The sequence below is a fragment of the Eimeria tenella genome, genomic scaffold, assembly GCF_000499545.2.
Source record: "Eimeria tenella Houghton genomic scaffold, Eth_scaff23, whole genome shotgun sequence".
In the NCBI taxonomy this organism is placed as follows: domain Eukaryota; phylum Apicomplexa; class Conoidasida; order Eucoccidiorida; family Eimeriidae; genus Eimeria; species Eimeria tenella.
In genome coordinates this window covers 290,157-306,631 of record NW_013542157.1, presented here as the reverse complement: position 1 = coordinate 306,631, position 16,475 = coordinate 290,157, and the positions used below count along the sequence as shown (strand labels likewise).

At 50.5% G+C, this 16,475-nt stretch overlaps 3 protein-coding genes across 3 annotated transcripts; 2 read left to right on the top strand and 1 right to left on the bottom strand.

Moving 5' to 3' along the window:
- Nucleotides 1–1,680: 1,680 nt before the first annotated feature.
- On the top strand, nt 1,681–4,203 carry ETH_00017140 (inosine-5'-monophosphate dehydrogenase; the record flags this gene model as incomplete). The annotated part of the gene is made up of 8 exons (XM_013374830.1): nt 1,681–1,762; nt 1,863–2,001; nt 2,127–2,274; nt 2,523–2,863; nt 3,013–3,148; nt 3,261–3,368; nt 3,505–3,630; nt 3,781–4,203. The coding sequence occupies 8 exons, from the start codon at nt 1,681–1,683 to the stop codon at nt 4,201–4,203; spliced, it is 1,503 nt and encodes a 500-aa protein (XP_013230284.1).
- Nucleotides 4,204–8,117: 3,914 nt separating this feature from the next.
- ETH_00017135 (uncharacterized protein) lies at nt 8,118–10,685 on the top strand (the record flags this gene model as incomplete). The annotated part of the gene is made up of 1 exon (XM_013374829.1): nt 8,118–10,685. The coding sequence occupies one exon, from the start codon at nt 8,118–8,120 to the stop codon at nt 10,683–10,685; it is 2,568 nt and encodes an 855-aa protein (XP_013230283.1).
- Nucleotides 10,686–11,778: 1,093 nt separating this feature from the next.
- Nucleotides 11,779–14,868, bottom strand: ETH_00017130 (eukaryotic initiation factor-2B gamma subunit, putative; the record flags this gene model as incomplete). The annotated part of the gene is made up of 11 exons (XM_013374828.1): nt 11,779–11,892; nt 12,042–12,245; nt 12,353–12,436; nt 12,605–12,703; nt 12,791–12,969; nt 13,101–13,152; nt 13,331–13,497; nt 13,623–13,835; nt 14,042–14,350; nt 14,483–14,639; nt 14,785–14,868. The coding sequence occupies 11 exons, from the start codon at nt 14,866–14,868 to the stop codon at nt 11,779–11,781; spliced, it is 1,662 nt and encodes a 553-aa protein (XP_013230282.1).
- Nucleotides 14,869–16,475: the final 1,607 nt, after the last annotated feature.

Below are 16,475 nucleotides of genomic sequence, written 5' to 3'. Positions count from 1 at the left end.
GGAGCCTGAACCTACGTGCACAAAAAATTGGGGAGCTTACTATAAATAGTGTGCAGTGACCACTTCTTACATAATCCTACAGTGTCATATTAACGCGCACAAGGCAGGATACAAGTTTGCGGAAATACCTTGTATGGAGATGAACAGTTAAATTCGGGGATTCGCAATTAGGAAGGGGTGCAGTCTCAAAGCCTACTGTTTCACGTATACCTGAGCATGAGAAACTCTCATACCTTGCGTTCAATGTCTCTGCTATGTTTTTCAGTGAATACTTGGTTTGGTGTTGCCGTTCGAGGGCACTGCAAAGGCCCGGAACCCCTTGTTTACAATAGCTCTCCGATCTTGCGTCCTCTTTGCGTTTTCTCAGTGAAACGTCCCTATTACTGGTCTTGACTGGTCCACTTCCTCTAAAAGCTCGTCTTATGCTTGCTAAACGCGGCCGTTGTGCCGTAGGTAAGTGAACTCTGTGTCCATGTACTACAGTTGCAGCCAAGTTCACGAGGGACTGCACAATTATTGCTTCCTTGGGACGGTTAAGAACTGGCAAAACTAAGGAATCTATGGGACCAGAATAAACAGCTGAACTTCTTAGATGAGCGGTTGATATTTTAATACAAACCTTGAAGTTACAAAATGATCAAATTGAGTGCTTACAGCTCGTGTTACAAGCCCTCCAACATTTTACGGACGTGGAATTGTTAGGCATCAAATCGCCCCTTATGAGGGGTCTAGACTAAACCATAAGCACCCTGTTGAAATCTACACACAGAAGTCCGATCTTTCCCCAGGCATATATCTTAAACTCAACGCATCCGAACGGCCTTCCACAGCCTACAACAGTGGTAGGGCCAGAGCAACTGCGCATGCAACCAATGTGAAGCCTCTTCCCCCCTCACAAATGCCTACATTAGATGAATATGCATATTTGGAGCTATAATGGCTGTGGAGAAGGATTATTGCTGGAAGAAATCCTGAGGTCGAAGTGTGGTCGCAGCATGAAGTATCGATTGTGTATGCATCGCGAATACTACTTCTTCATGGAATATTTGGCTGTCTTTAAGTCAAAACGAAGCCTTTCTTATTTTGTAGCTTTTACTACGTGCCGGCCTTCTCTGCCGTTCTTAGTTTATGGTGAGTGGCGTGGGCCAGATCTTACAACATGCCTGTGGGGCCTGGAGGCCTCCTCCGCATACGTAAAAGCCAGAAGTTTCAGTTAGTCTTCGTCGCTCCAACCTTCATCTGCATGCAGTTGAAGGATTTAGCTGGATCATTAGTTCCGCTTCAAAGGACCAGCGTCTAGCTTGCTCTCGTACCGCATCCCTCAGGAGCATTAAGTCAGTCTTGTGGCGCCACATTCTGACATGAGCAACATACATTAAGTCCTACTGAATCCATAAATTGCCGTGTTATTACAGCTGTACCTCGACAGAGGCACCCCTGGAGGTCAGTGTTTCCTTCCACGATGCGTGGATCTTACCCAGGCACGTTTCTTGACTGCTTTCGACAAACGTTAAAGCTAGCGACCGCCACGTGGCCATTGAAGGGGATCACCTTTTCGGACCTTGCGTGACGGGTTTGGTTACTGGACTGTCCCGATTTCAGTCCACAGAATAACTGCAAATGCTTCTTTGGATTTAATCCTTGCTGCTGTTACAGGTATTTCTTTATAGATAAAGGAAGATGGCGGACGGATGGGATGCTGAGAAGGTCTTCAACTCCACTGTGTACGGCTTTACATATGATGATCTCATATTAATGCCGGGTAAGGCACCATGGATGTCAAGCTGTGCAGCCCTTCAGCCTGAAACATCGTTGTCTGTGTCTCATGGCAAGATGGAGAAGAAAAAGTTGTGTTTGTGCAGGGCACATCGGATTTAGCATAGACTCTGTAGACCTTTCCACGAAGCTAACGAGGGGCATCACCTTGCGCCTTCCGTTGGTTTCATCTCCAATGGATACCGTCACTGAGCATCGGATGGCTATAGGCGTCGCCCTTATGGGGTGGGTTTCAGGTTCTGAACGTTTCGGTTTCCTAGCGATTAAATACTATGTGAGGTCTACTGTGCACCTGCGCTGCGGGCACGATGTGGCCGTTCTGAAGGTTTCTTCCACGTGACTTTTTGCAGGGGTATTGGAATTATCCACAACAATATGGAGATCTCGCAACAGGTGCAGCAAGTGAGGAAGACCAAGCGCTTTGAGAACGGTTTTATAACCGAGCCGTTTGTTCTGAAGCCGACGGATACTGTTTATGATGTTGACTGTATCAAGAAGGTGGGTGATGAGAAGATTGTCTGTGTTGAGCAAGCAGAACGTCCTTTCACCTCCATTCTAAGCGTCCGCATAAGTATTATGCAAGCATTGTGCAACACTGTGTGTCGCTATATTGCGAAACAGCAACAGTACCAGTAGTGAGATACCTAGCTGACGAGCTTGGTGCTATGTAAAGAACTTCACATTTTGCTTTAAAGATTGGATGACAACGCCTACAGTCAGCGTTTTGTTCGAATGAAAACGTTCAGAAATACGGGTACAGCTCCGTCCCCATCACTTCTACTGGGACACTCGGAGGGAAGCTCGTTGGGATCGTTACATCGAGAGATATCGACTTCATCACAGACAGGCACACTCAGTTGAATGAAGTAATGACAACGGACCTGATAGTAGGTCACGAGCCGCTTAACCTCACCCAAGCCAACGAGATAATGCGGAAGTCGAAGAAAGGGAAGCTACCTATTGTGAATGCCAACTTCGAGCTTGTCGCCCTAGTGTCTCGCAATGATCTCAAAAAGAATAGAGAGTATCCTTTGGCATCCAAAGATAATAACAAGCAGCTGCTAGTGGGAGCCGCTCTTTCTACAAGGTGAGTCGATGGAGTAGTTGACCAATAAGAGCTTCTACCGAAGTGAAAGTGCCGGAACTACCATAGAAACTATTGTGCGCAAGTTTCGGTGCGAGGGCGCAAATGGGCGTGAGCAAATGGACTAATGGACTAGGTTGGCGCTTTTTCAGGGCAGCGGATCTTGAAAGAGCAAAGGCACTACTGCAAGTCGGAGCGGATGTTTTGGTTGTCGACAGCAGCCAAGGTGATTCAGTGTTCCAAGTTGATATCGTGAAACAACTCAAATCGGCGTATCCTAACACGCAGGTGGGATAGCTGACGTCAAAAGAAAGCCCTAAAATACGTAAGCCAGAATCCCAGCCTTGATTTAAATGACGGGGACGCTGGGATTAAAGCTTCTTGGCACCAATGCGCACAGATCATCGGAGGTAATGTCGTTACAGCGAGGCAAGCGAAGTCACTCATAGACGCTGGAGTTGACGCGTTGCGGATTGGAATGGGTAGTGGCTCCATCTGTACTACTCAGGTGACCAAGCGTCTTCGCCCTAACGCCCAGATAGCAGCTTTCTGCGCTGATGCGCCATCCAGGTGTAGGAGACCTCTTCTGCCGGCAGTGACTCAACCATTTGTCCGTTATTGTTTTTTTGTGGTTACATGCACAGGTTGTCTGCGCCGTGGGACGTGCCCAGGCAACCGCTGTCTACCATGTCAGTAAATATGCAAGAGAAGTGGCAAACATCCCCTGCATTGCTGACGGTGGCATCCAAAACTCAGGGCATGTAGTAAAGGTGTGCTCATATCATAATTTTGAAGCCGAAAATGAAAAATTCTCTTCGAAACCAACGAGCTTCGCTTCTCACTCGTTCCGCTAGCACAAGCGTTGGATTCAAATCAGAAGCTGAGTTGTTCGAATTCTTGTTTTTTTCCCCTGAATGCAGGCGCTAGCCCTTGGAGCCAGCACTGTGATGGTTGGATCTCTACTCGCAGCCACGGAGGAGGCCCCAGGGGCATACTACTTTCACAACGGTGCCCGCGTGAAGAGCTACCGGGGCATGGGAAGCATAGAAGCCATGCGAGCTGCGTCAGGAGGAGGAGGCGCGCAGCAGCCCCAGGGTGACGGCAGCAGTACTCCAAAAGCAGCTGCTCCCTATGGTTCCGCAGCGCGTTACTTTGCAGAGGGCCAGAACGTTCGTGTGGCGCAAGGTGTTACAGGATGCCTTGTCGATAAAGGGTCAATTCGCAACCTGATACCTTACGTCATGCAAGGAGTCAAACATGGACTACAGGATGCAGGAGTGTCTACCATTCAGGAGCTTCACGAGAAGCTTTACTCCGGCCAAGTTCGCTTTGATGTCCGGTAGGAAAGGCACAACTCTAATCTGTACCAGCCAATTAATCGATGAAATCACTAAAGGGTAGTGCTTTGAAAGCGCCGGTGCTAGTCAGTCATGGTCCTAGGTTGAAAAGCTTGAAGCAAATGCCGCGAGACTCTCTAAGGGCTTCGGAACCCTCATGTTGTGATCATGCCCCAAACCCATGAGAAGCGGGCTCCACTTGCATTTTGAAGAGCCCGGGGGGATGTGCACTCACTGCTTAACGCAGGCGTCTTAGTTTCTTAAATTTGTTTTCGCGTGCGTTTGTGTGTTTTCTTGTTGGCTTCCTCATCTGCAGCTCTGCCGCTGCACAAAGAGAAGGTAACGTGCATAACCTAACTGTCTTTGAAGGAGGAGCAAGCAAAAGCTAATGGGTCTGCTGGCGTAGCCGGTGCACGCTTTGAGTGACTGGAACTGAATAGTATCTCCATCCCTGTGCAAGCAGGGAAACTCAGACAATATTTTCAATTTGATATCTTTTATCGAAAACATGTGGGTTTTCCCTGCACGTATCCATCCTTTAGAAGCAACACGAACAGGACGCTTGCTGCATATTTTCTGCTCTATGCCGCCTGTCGTTCAGCGAACACAGTTCTCGGGCAAAAGCTCCCGGAGATTAGCCTGTAGTTGTTCAGAGCGCTTTTCGGAGCATGCTTAGTCTATGTTTGCTCTTCAAGCACTAATTGTAGTGCAGGGCTGTCTGTGCAAAGTACGGGTTTGCGTTTTGTTATGTAATTTGCGGCGCATAGTTCTGGATTGTTCGACTTGTGTTACGTACGGCTCACTGCAGTTAAGGCACTCGGTTAGTGCTGCGCACTACAACAAAGTGGAAAAGTGGCATTTTGGGGCCAAATAAATCAGGCCAAACACACGGGGAATTCGAATTAGCTGTAAGGTGGTTAGACCCTGCGGGCTGTGCAGCCATGCAGGCCAGGACCACTGGATTGTCTGGATTATGTGTTTACCTCTACACAGCACCTTTGTCGTGTATTTTGTGGTCTAGATGAGTGCTGTGGGTAGCCACTACTGATAAACAACGCCGTAGCCAAGCTAGGCGTGACACCGTACACTCAGGCAGTGGCACAGGGAGGTTCAGTGCTCCGCTTCGCGCTCAAGCACCCAGTTCAGCTAGGTGTTTACTCAGAAGCACTGCAGTCATTCTTTTTTAATTATTGAAGACAGATATTGCCGGATGGCTGCATCTATCGGCTGCGCTACAGCAACTGCGCGGCAATTCAACAAATGCGCTTGGCTTGGTTCTAGAAAGCTGCCTTACCCGGAAGTGGTGCAGCGGGCGCCAGCCAGAATTCTCCGATCAAAATACCGTTTGCAGCCAGAGTTTTTCCTTGCCGATTCACCAGCTGGCGTTGCCGAGACCCATCGTGCACGCTTGTAACTTTGTTGACGGACCAGGCGTCCACTTGCCGGCCAGTGCACCTTGTGTGAAAGCGTGGGGTGCTATTGTCTTTTAGCGTCCATTTACTTGTGGACCTCATGACGTCGCGGCATTGCATGTCGGTGAAGCAGCTTTACAGCTGTGCAGCACTCTGGCTGCTTTCTATTATTAGTCTCTTTATTGGTAGGCCTCAATGTGTTGTGGGACATACGCATGCATCTCGACAGAGCACCTTGCAGCAAGCTTCTTTGAATCTGTACTTGACCCAGCAATGCCCTGCGTAACACGTACACAGTGTGCTGCTCCGTGTACCGCTCATGTAAATATCGAAAACAACGGCGCGGGACCTACAACGTCGCAGATCAATTGTCTCACGACAGTACCAACACTCCCTCCACCGGCTGGTAACGATACATTGGCAACTCAATACCGCGTGGGGCTCATGCTTGCAATGTTTGCATGGCGCTTTTTCGTCTGTGATGCTCTCAAGGCACTGCTGCGTGCATTTGTATCACCCCTAGGATCCGCGAAATGACGTACAGATGCTGTTTCATAACACAGCTCGCACATGCACTCTTAGAATCACCATAGTTTGATTATGTCTCTTAATATTTATTGCACAATAAGACCAAGCGTCGAAGCCCCTAAAAGTAATGCTGTCCGCCACGTGTGAAGTAATGAACACGACTATTGCTTTGCACGGTTGCCCGCGCATGTGGTAACGTCGCCGACGACGGTAACATGAAACTGGCTCTTAAGCGTACCTCACAGCGAGGCTCCCAAACTATTTCGACCGCTTCAAGGGTCTTCTAAAGCTGCCTTTCTGTTGTAAAAACTAAGGGCCCGCGAACCGACAGGACTTTTATTCTGATTGCAACAAGCATCCGTCCCGGGTCATAATCGCCACCGAACTGGTGACTGCCGCTTCCGTCGGGGGCAACCAAGTCTTCCCAGTTCTGATTATGCCTACGGACACATTCGAGTCTTAAAGGTTCGACTATACAGTGGATGGAACTGCAGTAATCACTCACATCGAAATGCTGATTACGGTGCTGTACAGAGACCGCCAGGTGTGCAGATAATAAATTGTGGCTGCCAAGCAAAATTTTGAAAAGTTCGGTCCCTCGGCAGCTTTCCTAGTCCTTGTTTGGGCGTTTTCCTACAGGAGCACAAACAGCGTAAATGCAGAGCTTCAGCGGCAGTGCTAACAACCCACGCAGCTAGCTGGTAAAGTGCAGAGGAAACCGCGGATGCATATGCCGCGTGGATTTTGTGCAGCTGTTCACCTGGACAGCGCCATACTGAGCTAGTTTGGATCTGGCATGGAGCAAAGCGAGGAGGCATAGGCATATTTGCAGACAGTTTAACTGTTTTCGAGGAAATCGATGCTATGAGTGACGCGGAGGTTTTTGCTAAGGATAGCAGCCTTCGCTTGAAATCTCTCATTCTCGAGCTATCTCTTAACCGTTACCTTGCCAGCGCCTTTCCAGAGGACACTACGAAGTCAAAACTCCCTAGCTACCACATTGCAACCATCCACCTCAGCTGCCACGTGTAAAAGGTTACAACAGAGGGGCGCTTGGGCTCTCCTGCAAGCTTTTGCTACCTAGCTCCTGTAGTGCCACCCTCCACCCTGGTTAGCCGCAGCATTCTACAGCAAAGGGACACATGAGCAGATACCGCTATCTAAAGTACCGCAGTCTACAGCAAAGGGACACATGAGCAGATACCCCTACCTAAAGTACTAAAAAACCAAAAAATACGAGAAAATTGCCATGGAGATGGGCATGCTATTTGGAGTACTGTTCCTTGAAAGCTACAAGCGAGCAGTGTGCTGGATGCCAGGGTGTACGGCCAGGATGGGTTCATGGCTGCTTGCAAACTTCCTCTTCTGAGTCGTGACCCGTCTCTGCAAGCACATTGTTGTATGTTCATTACTTCCTACGGAGTTGGATCTAGGCAACCCACGAGGCACTGAAACCCAAAACAGCGGTAAGGTTGTGACGCGAGTCGGAAGCTAGTCCCAGTAATTGAATTTGACCGGTTTACAAACGCACTAAGAACAGAACACAAGCGTAACTGAGAACTTGTGTTAGGAAAGGCTAGAACGAGTTACACACAGGAATCTGGGGCTGCTCTAAACTGCATGTATCGTGTCAATTGGTCAGAAAGCTCAGTTTATATGCCACGAGAACTACCTTTTTGTTTAATTATTTCACACTGGATTTTTTGACAGTGATCTATGGAGACTTAGGTTTACCAGTGTAAGCCGGTGTCTGTTCCTGTACCGTGTACAAGCTGTGGTGACGAGGCAGCTTACTTCGTCGTCAACCTCAATAGCGTGCTAATAGGCAGAAGCAGAGCAAAGAGTCGGCATTCTGCAAGGAAAAGCGCGGTTTTCTGATTTCTGAAAGGACGAAGCCTCTTCATAGCCGCCTCAGTATCGCAGCTTCGTGCACTCTTATCCAGCAGAGTATCGTTTTTTCCGTGGCATCTTGCTGTCTTGATGACCTCGGCGGCAGCTCGCTGCTTCCAAGAGGATGCCGCATGCTCAATTATCGATGAGGGCGTCGTTTTCAGGCTGCTTTCAACGGGACACAATGACCCAACCGAAGTCGAAGCGTGCTGCAAGGAGTCTATCGAGTTGGATAAGCTTATGCTTTTCCTAGGCCGTGCGCTGCTTCTTACAAGGCATACTCTATATGTACTGTTGTGCATGCCTGCAGCTGCACACAGAAATGTGTCTTCAAGCGCTTTCGAAGTATCTGGCCCTTCAGGGCGTGATGGTTTGTATGGAGATGCAGCCTCATTTGTTACGTGCGGACAGCGTATGTGGCATCTGATTGCAAGCCTGAGCGCTAAACTTGGAAATTTAGCTCGTTATCTCCAGCTGATATCCGTCCCTATTGTGATTCCCTGGGAAACTGGGGAGCCGTCACACAGGGGAGTGTTGCCGAGCGCCGCGGTTCAGAATGGCACTCAGTGGGTGCGCCGCGCAAGAGAGGCAGTGCTACGCCACCACCAACTAACAGTAGGGGGCAAACTCTTTTGGAAGTGGTCACGTGAAACTACGCATGAATATGTGGTCCCTCTTGTCGTGGACAGTACATGCACGCTAACCAGTGCTGCAGCCCGTGACCTGTGGCCCAGGCACTGTTGCTTGGGACCCCTGGATTCTCTTCCGTTATGCCAAGTTGAGCAAGTAGGGTCCTTTGGAACGGATGAACAGGAGCTGTCGTCAGTACAGGACTTACATTCACCGACTGCTCCCCCGTTTGATTACACGCTCGCTGCTGGAACATTCGATCGCTTGCATGCCGGACACCAGCTGCTCTTGGCGGCCGCAGCGCTAAGCACTCGCCGAAATATTGGCATCGCTGTGGCATCTGGCCCTTTGGTCAAGAAAAAAGCAGCATCTCTCGAGGATGTAGCAGCAGCTGGTATTGAGCCGTTTGTTTATAGACTTCAGGCAGCCGTTGCGTTTGTGCAGCTGCTGGCAGCAGCCAGGGGAGCTGGGGTATCTTTAAAGGGCTTCAGTGAAGCAATTGAAGAGGAAGAAAGAGCCATTTCAGCGGAGCTACAGTTCCCGGGCTGCATGACTGGCGTGTCCAATAATTTTGGCTATGGATTGAGACTACTACCTGACGCCAACAGACGAACCCCTGAGGCACTAACCTCTGAAGAAAAGTTGTCACTGCGGGTCTTTCGGATCTCGGATGCGATAGGTCCAGCTGACCGGCTGGTGTTTGACTGCTTAGTCGTGTCACCAGAGACATTGAAGGGAGCCGACATGGTCAACAGCATCCGCAAGGAGGCTGGAAACAAACCAGTGTTTGTGCTTACAATCGGACTCGTGCCCACAGATATGCGCGTGTCTAGTCACACTGCTGTAGCACTCGCAGCGCATCTGCCGTTCCCCCACGATCAGCAAGCACCTCTGTCTAGACTGGCAACTGAGTTTCACAGGTCAGCCCAGGTTGACACCCTGGAAGAGGCTTTTCCAGAGGCGCAAAGTATTGTTGCGGAAGCGGGGAAGGGACACATGCAACGTAGCGTTTTGCGGGAAAGCCAGAAATCTTCGAACGCTTCGGCGGAGACGCTTTTGAAAAAACTCAGCTCCACTGAGCTGCGGCAACTGCAAGCAAAGCGCTTGCGCTGTGGATCTACTTCAGAGTTGTTGATGCGCTTTCGAAAAGCTTGGGTTTGGCTGGAAGGAAGTGAAGGCGATAAGGGCATTGCTGGGGGGGAGTTTTTCGCCATGTTCTGGAGCACGTTGTGCGCTGAGCATGCTGCCCCCTGGAGGAGGCTTTGCACTTTGGATCGTGTGGCGCGGATTCTCAAGTTCCTGGACGACGTCGAGACGTGTGCACAGACCGAACCGCTTGTGCTAAGTTCGTTTTTTGGCTCGCTTCTGTCTTGTCCCTGCAGTTATATCGAGCTGGCATCCGTTCCTTGCGAGGATTCGCAAATCACAGCATTAATGGGAAATGAGAGCGCTACGAAATGCACTGTGGCGAACTGGACTCCGGAAACTGAAGAAGTGGCGTGGCAGAAGTCTGCGGTCAACCTGTTGGCCGAACTCCAGCTTAGATCTGGAGGGAAAGGGTCATGCGCCGCAGCTTCAAGTAGTCACGGAGCAACGGGACTGGCGCCGGCATGTGCAAGCCTCCCTGAATATAGAGACGTTATGCTGGAGGAACGCTACTCTTTGCTTTTGAGCCTCATGCAGGAGCAACGCGCCGCCACCCTTGCAAAATTGGCGCCAGTCGTACAACGAAAGAATGCATGGAGTCAAACCACCGATGCGAATCTCAGTGCGTATGAAACCGGTGACTTGATGCGGCAGGCACGCCGGCTTGAGCAGCTAGAATATGCCGAAACTTCCACGGACCTGGCAAACCGGCTGCAGAGTTTGCGAGAAGAATACTTTTTTGTCAGCGACGACTGTTTCAGGAGACACCGAAAGAGGCAGCTAGAGCGCTTGCTGGATGATGCGGATTGCCTCGACTGCCTGAGTAACGAAGAGATATTGAGCGCTCGAGCGGCCATTGAACAAGAGCTGCAAATGTTATAAACTGTGAGCAATTCGAAGGCAAACGCACCATCGCAAAGCCCGAGACCGCGTTCGTAACCCTGACGTAACAATTGCTTGTTATTGCCTCCCCCTTGAAGTCTGCGCAGGCGCATGGGTGTTTCTATGTCACATGTCTGCACGAGAAACTCCAAGCCTACGCAGTTCCAGCTTAACATAGGCGTTGTAGGCGCGTGGCAAAAGGAGCCCGTATACTGTCTCGGAACCTCGCTGCGGAGAGTATTTAAATGTGGATGAAGGGAAAATGGGGCACTTAAACTCCGTCGTCTGAAAGCTTCCACCTGAATTTTGATCCCACGGCCACATGTCTTGTATGTGCTTTCTGTAAGATTTGACGGAAAGGCCACAGGGGTCTGGCGTTGCGTTCCTTACGTTGCTGCTATCAGAGTGCTATAACTCGAGCCGGGGGTTCTGTAGAGTGCGCAACTGTAGTGCACCTGAGGCTATGCGAGGTCTCAGTCTACGTGCCAAGCTGTGGCCTAGGCCGAGTACAGAATGATAAGCTGACCACTCACGTAGTGCAAGACACATCATACAGCCGGCTATACTTTCGACGCCCACAGTAGAAGCCCACACATCCGCACAAGCAGCCAGATTGGTTTGCGGCGGCCAGGCAGTTGCATGCCACGCTGTTCAGTGCGACCAATGGTTTGGGTGTGCCAGGCAGTATGGGTCAATGATTCCGCACGCACTTACAGGCAAGGAGTGCTCTGTAAAGTTGCGGACGATGCAGCGTTGCCTCCTCGCAGTAGCTTGCTTTCTGAGGGCTCACAATGCCTGTTTGGTTTAAGCCCGGTGAACAGCTACTTCACTGGGTGCACAAGGGGAACGCGCAGCACTGTGTCTGTTAAGGCCACATCCATTGACGACAGCGCACTAGCAAACCGCGCTTCCCCCCCTGACGCTCTGAGGCTAGCGGCTCGTTGCATCCAGTGGATAAACTGTGCTGCAACATCTGTGGAACACTCTGATTGCATTGGCCATGCAGTGTGACCCAACGTGTTCACGGTGGAGCGTTTTAAATGGAGTGCTCAACGCCTCGTCGCTGGCCACCGCCGAAACGCGCCCTATCCATTTATAAGTGCAAAGCTGAAAAATCCACGCCATCTGTAAAGGAAGGCAGTGTCGTGTCCTCTGCATTGGTGCCGTCTGGCACGCAGAACCCTCCTCTGACTTGACAGTTCACCAGCTGAAGTCCCAAGACAGACAAGCAAATACAAATACGCTTCAAACTGAACATGCACGAGGTGCGGCATAAAAGAGCACGGCACTGGTAAGTGGAATGTGGAACTAAGGCTCTGCTGCTACAGCTCTGGTGGTTTGTCGGCAGAAGCTCACTTTGCAGTCCCTCCCAACTTTCGCGCCGGGACAAAGTATTACGCGTTGGAGCACTGCCTTCTGTCCAACTTCCGTGCCGGTCATGAGGATCGACTGAGTAACTTTGCAGCCTGACCGCAGTGAAGCATTTTTGGCCACGACGCTTCTCTTGACAACAACATCTGCCTCTAAAGTGGCACCGTCCGCCAGGACACAGTCGCGCATCTGACAATTAGAAACATGAGCACCCACAGTTGACAAATAGCCGCAGGCATAATGAAAATGCCAAAGCAGGAACAGAGCGACAATTAAACAACCACAGTTGGTCTTACGCTGCCAGGCTTTTTAGGGTTGTGCTCTGGTAGAGCCCAGTCAGGAAGTACTGCTCGCAATTCATCTAGCCGACCGCAACAAAACTGAAGACAGCACAACTAACGGAACGAGTCCACAACCATGACAACCCGTGTTGGTCATTGTCTCCATGCATCGAAGCTCCCTAAAACTTCCCCAAAAAATAGGCATATGGGGCTGCGTGCGCATGGACGGCGAGGAACTAAGGGGAAACAAGCACTGCAGCCGATTACCTTGTTGTTCATTTCTCGATAGTCAGCAAGATTATTAACGCGGCAACAAATCCCTGCGGCTTCTGGGTGTATGCAACACACGACTCGGTTGCCTTTCGCCTAAAGCACCAACGCATCCCGCAGAAGACTTGAAGCAACCGCAGGCAAACTAAATGCAGAAGCTAACTCAACTGGCAGGCAGCTTACTGGTCGTGGGGGAGGATTAGCTGCAGTATAATGAACCGGCAAACCGCTGCCTGTGGGCATTTCGTTCGTTGGTGCTGTCGCCGTTTGGGATGTTGACGTTGATTCCTCCTCGCCTTGATGCTGAATAGCCCACAGCTTTTGCTCAAAAATGTCACACTCAAGCCGGCTGTTAGACCAAACTGCACAAACCGCAACATACCACCCACAGCATCACATAAACTCTGAATATGGCTTGCCGGAGAGAACAAGATACCATAAGCCTCCACCAAAATGGCAGCAGCGAGGGGAAAAGCCACTAGAAAACCCGTACCTTCTGCTGCACTCGTCATCTGCATAGTGGTCATGTAGGGCACGAGGTCGAACTGCACAAGTCGACAAAAGATACTGGCATCAAGCCCGCTATCGATCCCTGCAGTCACTGCAACTCTACAGAGAAGCTCGCATAGTGCGCCATCTAAAGATGTAGAGCTTTGATCAAAATGACTCTTTATTGGCTCCAAGGTGCAGGCAGCTTCACGTCTCCAGCGCCAGGTAACTCACGCGGATCGAATATAGGCTGTGGCGCAACGACGGTTGATCGAAAATTTTAAGCGTCGCATGAGTGAAAACATAGACATGTGGATCATAGTAATGAGGCAGTAAATGCTGGGAAGGGTACAAGAATAAATGGAGCTTCGGAATCTGCAAGGAACTCCCATGACTCATGCCTGAGCAGGCGCGGAGACCAAAAGAAATCAAGCATATAGCTGCAGCTGCTTCACATGCTGAGGAGCGTCCTGAAAGCCTAATCATTCAAGACATTTTTCGTGAGCTACCACAACGAACTGCTCACTGTGTCTGTCCTGGATTGCGAGCAATTGAACACCCGCGTCATCCACAACAACCGTCACCGGATTGCCCCTGCTCGTATCAGATTTCTCCTGTAAAGCTTCCTTTGACTTCTTCCCGCCTCCCTTCACTCTGGGCTGCACTGAAGTCTCCTCGGCAAAAGGATCTCGTGGCATCAAGTAAACTGTGCACGCCGCCCCTTCCGCACGATGTCGATCTGCTCACACAAGCAGCCTATGGAAAGCCACCGTATAGCACAGCGGAGAACCCCAGCGCTTATAACCGCTTTCATCGTTGTCTGCCCATTCATGTTTTAAATAATGCGACCCTAGAACCCCTAAGAAAAGCACGCCCATGGACTGCGAACCCGGTGATGAACCGATGAACCATAGCAACCTGGGGAGCAGGTTCGCAGAGCCTCACTTGCAAGGGCGAAAAAGTCCACGTGGCCGATGAGGTCGCAAGAGAGGACAATGAAATCAGTTGTAATTAAGTGGCGAATCTGCTGCAAAGCTTCTGCTGTGCCGCAAACTCTCTGTTCTGGATCATCGGTGATGTCCACTGAGCGTCGTCTATTGACCCCTGAAACACCGTCCTCTCCATCTTCTTCTTCCCCCCGGCGTGTGCATTTCAGTCCAACCACTTCAAGACGCCGAAACGAGCTGCGAAACTCCTGTTGTAAGTATGCAGAGAGCTCAGCTTGCTGCTGTGCTTGAGTGACAACGATTACATCTGAAGAACGCACAAGCCTATACTAGTGCAACAGTAGATTTTCTAATCTATATCAACTGTACACACATTTTTATCCCACAGAATTCCAAGAGGTACAGCACTTGCGCAGGAACAGGGAGCATCTGGACGCACCGCCGAACGTAGCTTCCTGTAGGTTTCTTAGACAATACCATATCATCGGCCGGTTCGCGACCGGTAGCAACGCCTTACACGAAACAGCCCCAGCTGACCCATGTGCGTCCAGGAGGGAAGAGAGGCGAGAGCCACTGCCTCCAGCCAACACTACAACCTAAAAATAACACGTGGCAATCTGGCGTACATGCCAAAAACCCTACGTCCAGCAAGCTGCTGCTCATGAAGAGCCTCCATTCTGTACGCTACGTGAAAAGAATGGAGTTGTGTTGGGTCAAAGTGGGCAGAACTACGCGTATTACCTGAAATTCTGGGAATGGGTTTTTCTGCTGAGGGGCGTCAGAAGGGGCTGCCGCGCCTGCGGCATCTGCTGTGTGAGGTGACATGGCCCATCAAAGGAATACGTCACTCACTAAAGCTATTCACAACAGATACACTCCGATGAGAGGATTTTCCACTTCAACTGGAGGGAAGCTGACAAAGCTTTCAAAAACGGTATAGTTCCTCTAGTTCCAAGCGGAGAGCACGGCGCAGGCCGAACTCTGCAACTAACGAGGCCAAGGATATTTGCAGCGACCCAGAGCTTCTACTTGACAGGGTAACTATGAAGAGCTACAAGATGTGACTCCAGCTGCAGCGTCGGCAGCCCCACTTCTGGCACCGCCGTACCTTCCAACGTAGGATCACAACGAGTTGCTTTGCATTCTAGGGTTAATTGGCCACTGGTTGCAAATTAATGGAGCATGGCATTGACTGTGGATAAGTTATAGCCTGTTAGCGCCAGCAGTTTGTCTCTGTGTCAAAGACTCAAATGGGGCTGGCCTGTCATGTGGCATTGGGCTTGCTGTCTGAGTTGACGTAGACTGCATCAACAGCTGCAAGAGTAAATGAGGTATTGAAAAAAATAGCTAAGAGGGCATATCAAGTGTCTGGATTGGCTTGCGGGTGCAGCGCTTTCTATAAGTACTCGGGGCGCAGACACAAGTTCGCTAGACAAAAGCGCAAAGAAGTTGTCGGCATAATTGTGGACCCCCAGCTCTCAGCCCTCCTCCACAAGTAGAAACCCCTGTCCTCCTTTTTCAGATACACATCACAGGGGCGGTGCCACCAAAGGTAGCCACCAGAACAGCCTGTTCGGTCGTCATTTTGGGACTGGTGGCAACTGGTCGTCACATCCACTATCCTGTCAGGCAAACAGTCGCTCCACAGACAGCTCTATTTTCTCCGGCGGCGCTCAGCATTCCGAGGAGACTCCAATTCAAGCCATCCTAAATTGTGTTCTGTTGTTCGTTTGGGTAGGACGACGCCCTGCCAGTTACAGGAGGCTTCTACAGGATGGAGATTTGCCAAAGTCTTGGATGAGATTTCGGGGACACCCTGATATACTTTTCTGCCGGCTTCTCCTTGGAAAGGCTTGTTCGTCTTCACGTATAGCGGGCGCTGTCTGACTGAGCCGAGGTTTAGAGCGATGTTGAGTGATGGACAAAGAATCGGAGTGGGGCTTTGTCTCTTGGGACTGAGCCTCGGCTTTGTCGGCATGTTGTGTTTCTTAGACCGAGCTCTGCTGACCCTTGGAAATTTGGCGTTCATGTCAGGTATCTGGTTGGTGCTTGGTGGCAGGAAGACGCTCAAATTTTTTGTCCTGAAGCCGCACAAGTGGAAAGCCTCGTTGCTTTACATCTTGGGAGTGCTCCTTATTGCCTTGGGTTACTCGCTTATCGGACTGCCTTTGCAGCTGTATGGCCTACTGCGTCTCTTTGCCTCGTTCCTGCCCCAAGTCCTCGGGGCTGTGCGCCTTTCTCCCATCGGCTGCTGGATCTTGCAGCTACCGGGGCTCAAACAGTGCACCAAATGGGTGCTTGATGGCGATAAACAGCTTCCGCTCTAAACGTGCGCTTGATGAAGGTACCTCCAGATTCTCGAGGCGTCATGCATATCTATTTTGTGAATAAAGCGTCTAATTTCCCCGTAAGCGCCTTTGTACCTTCCCGAA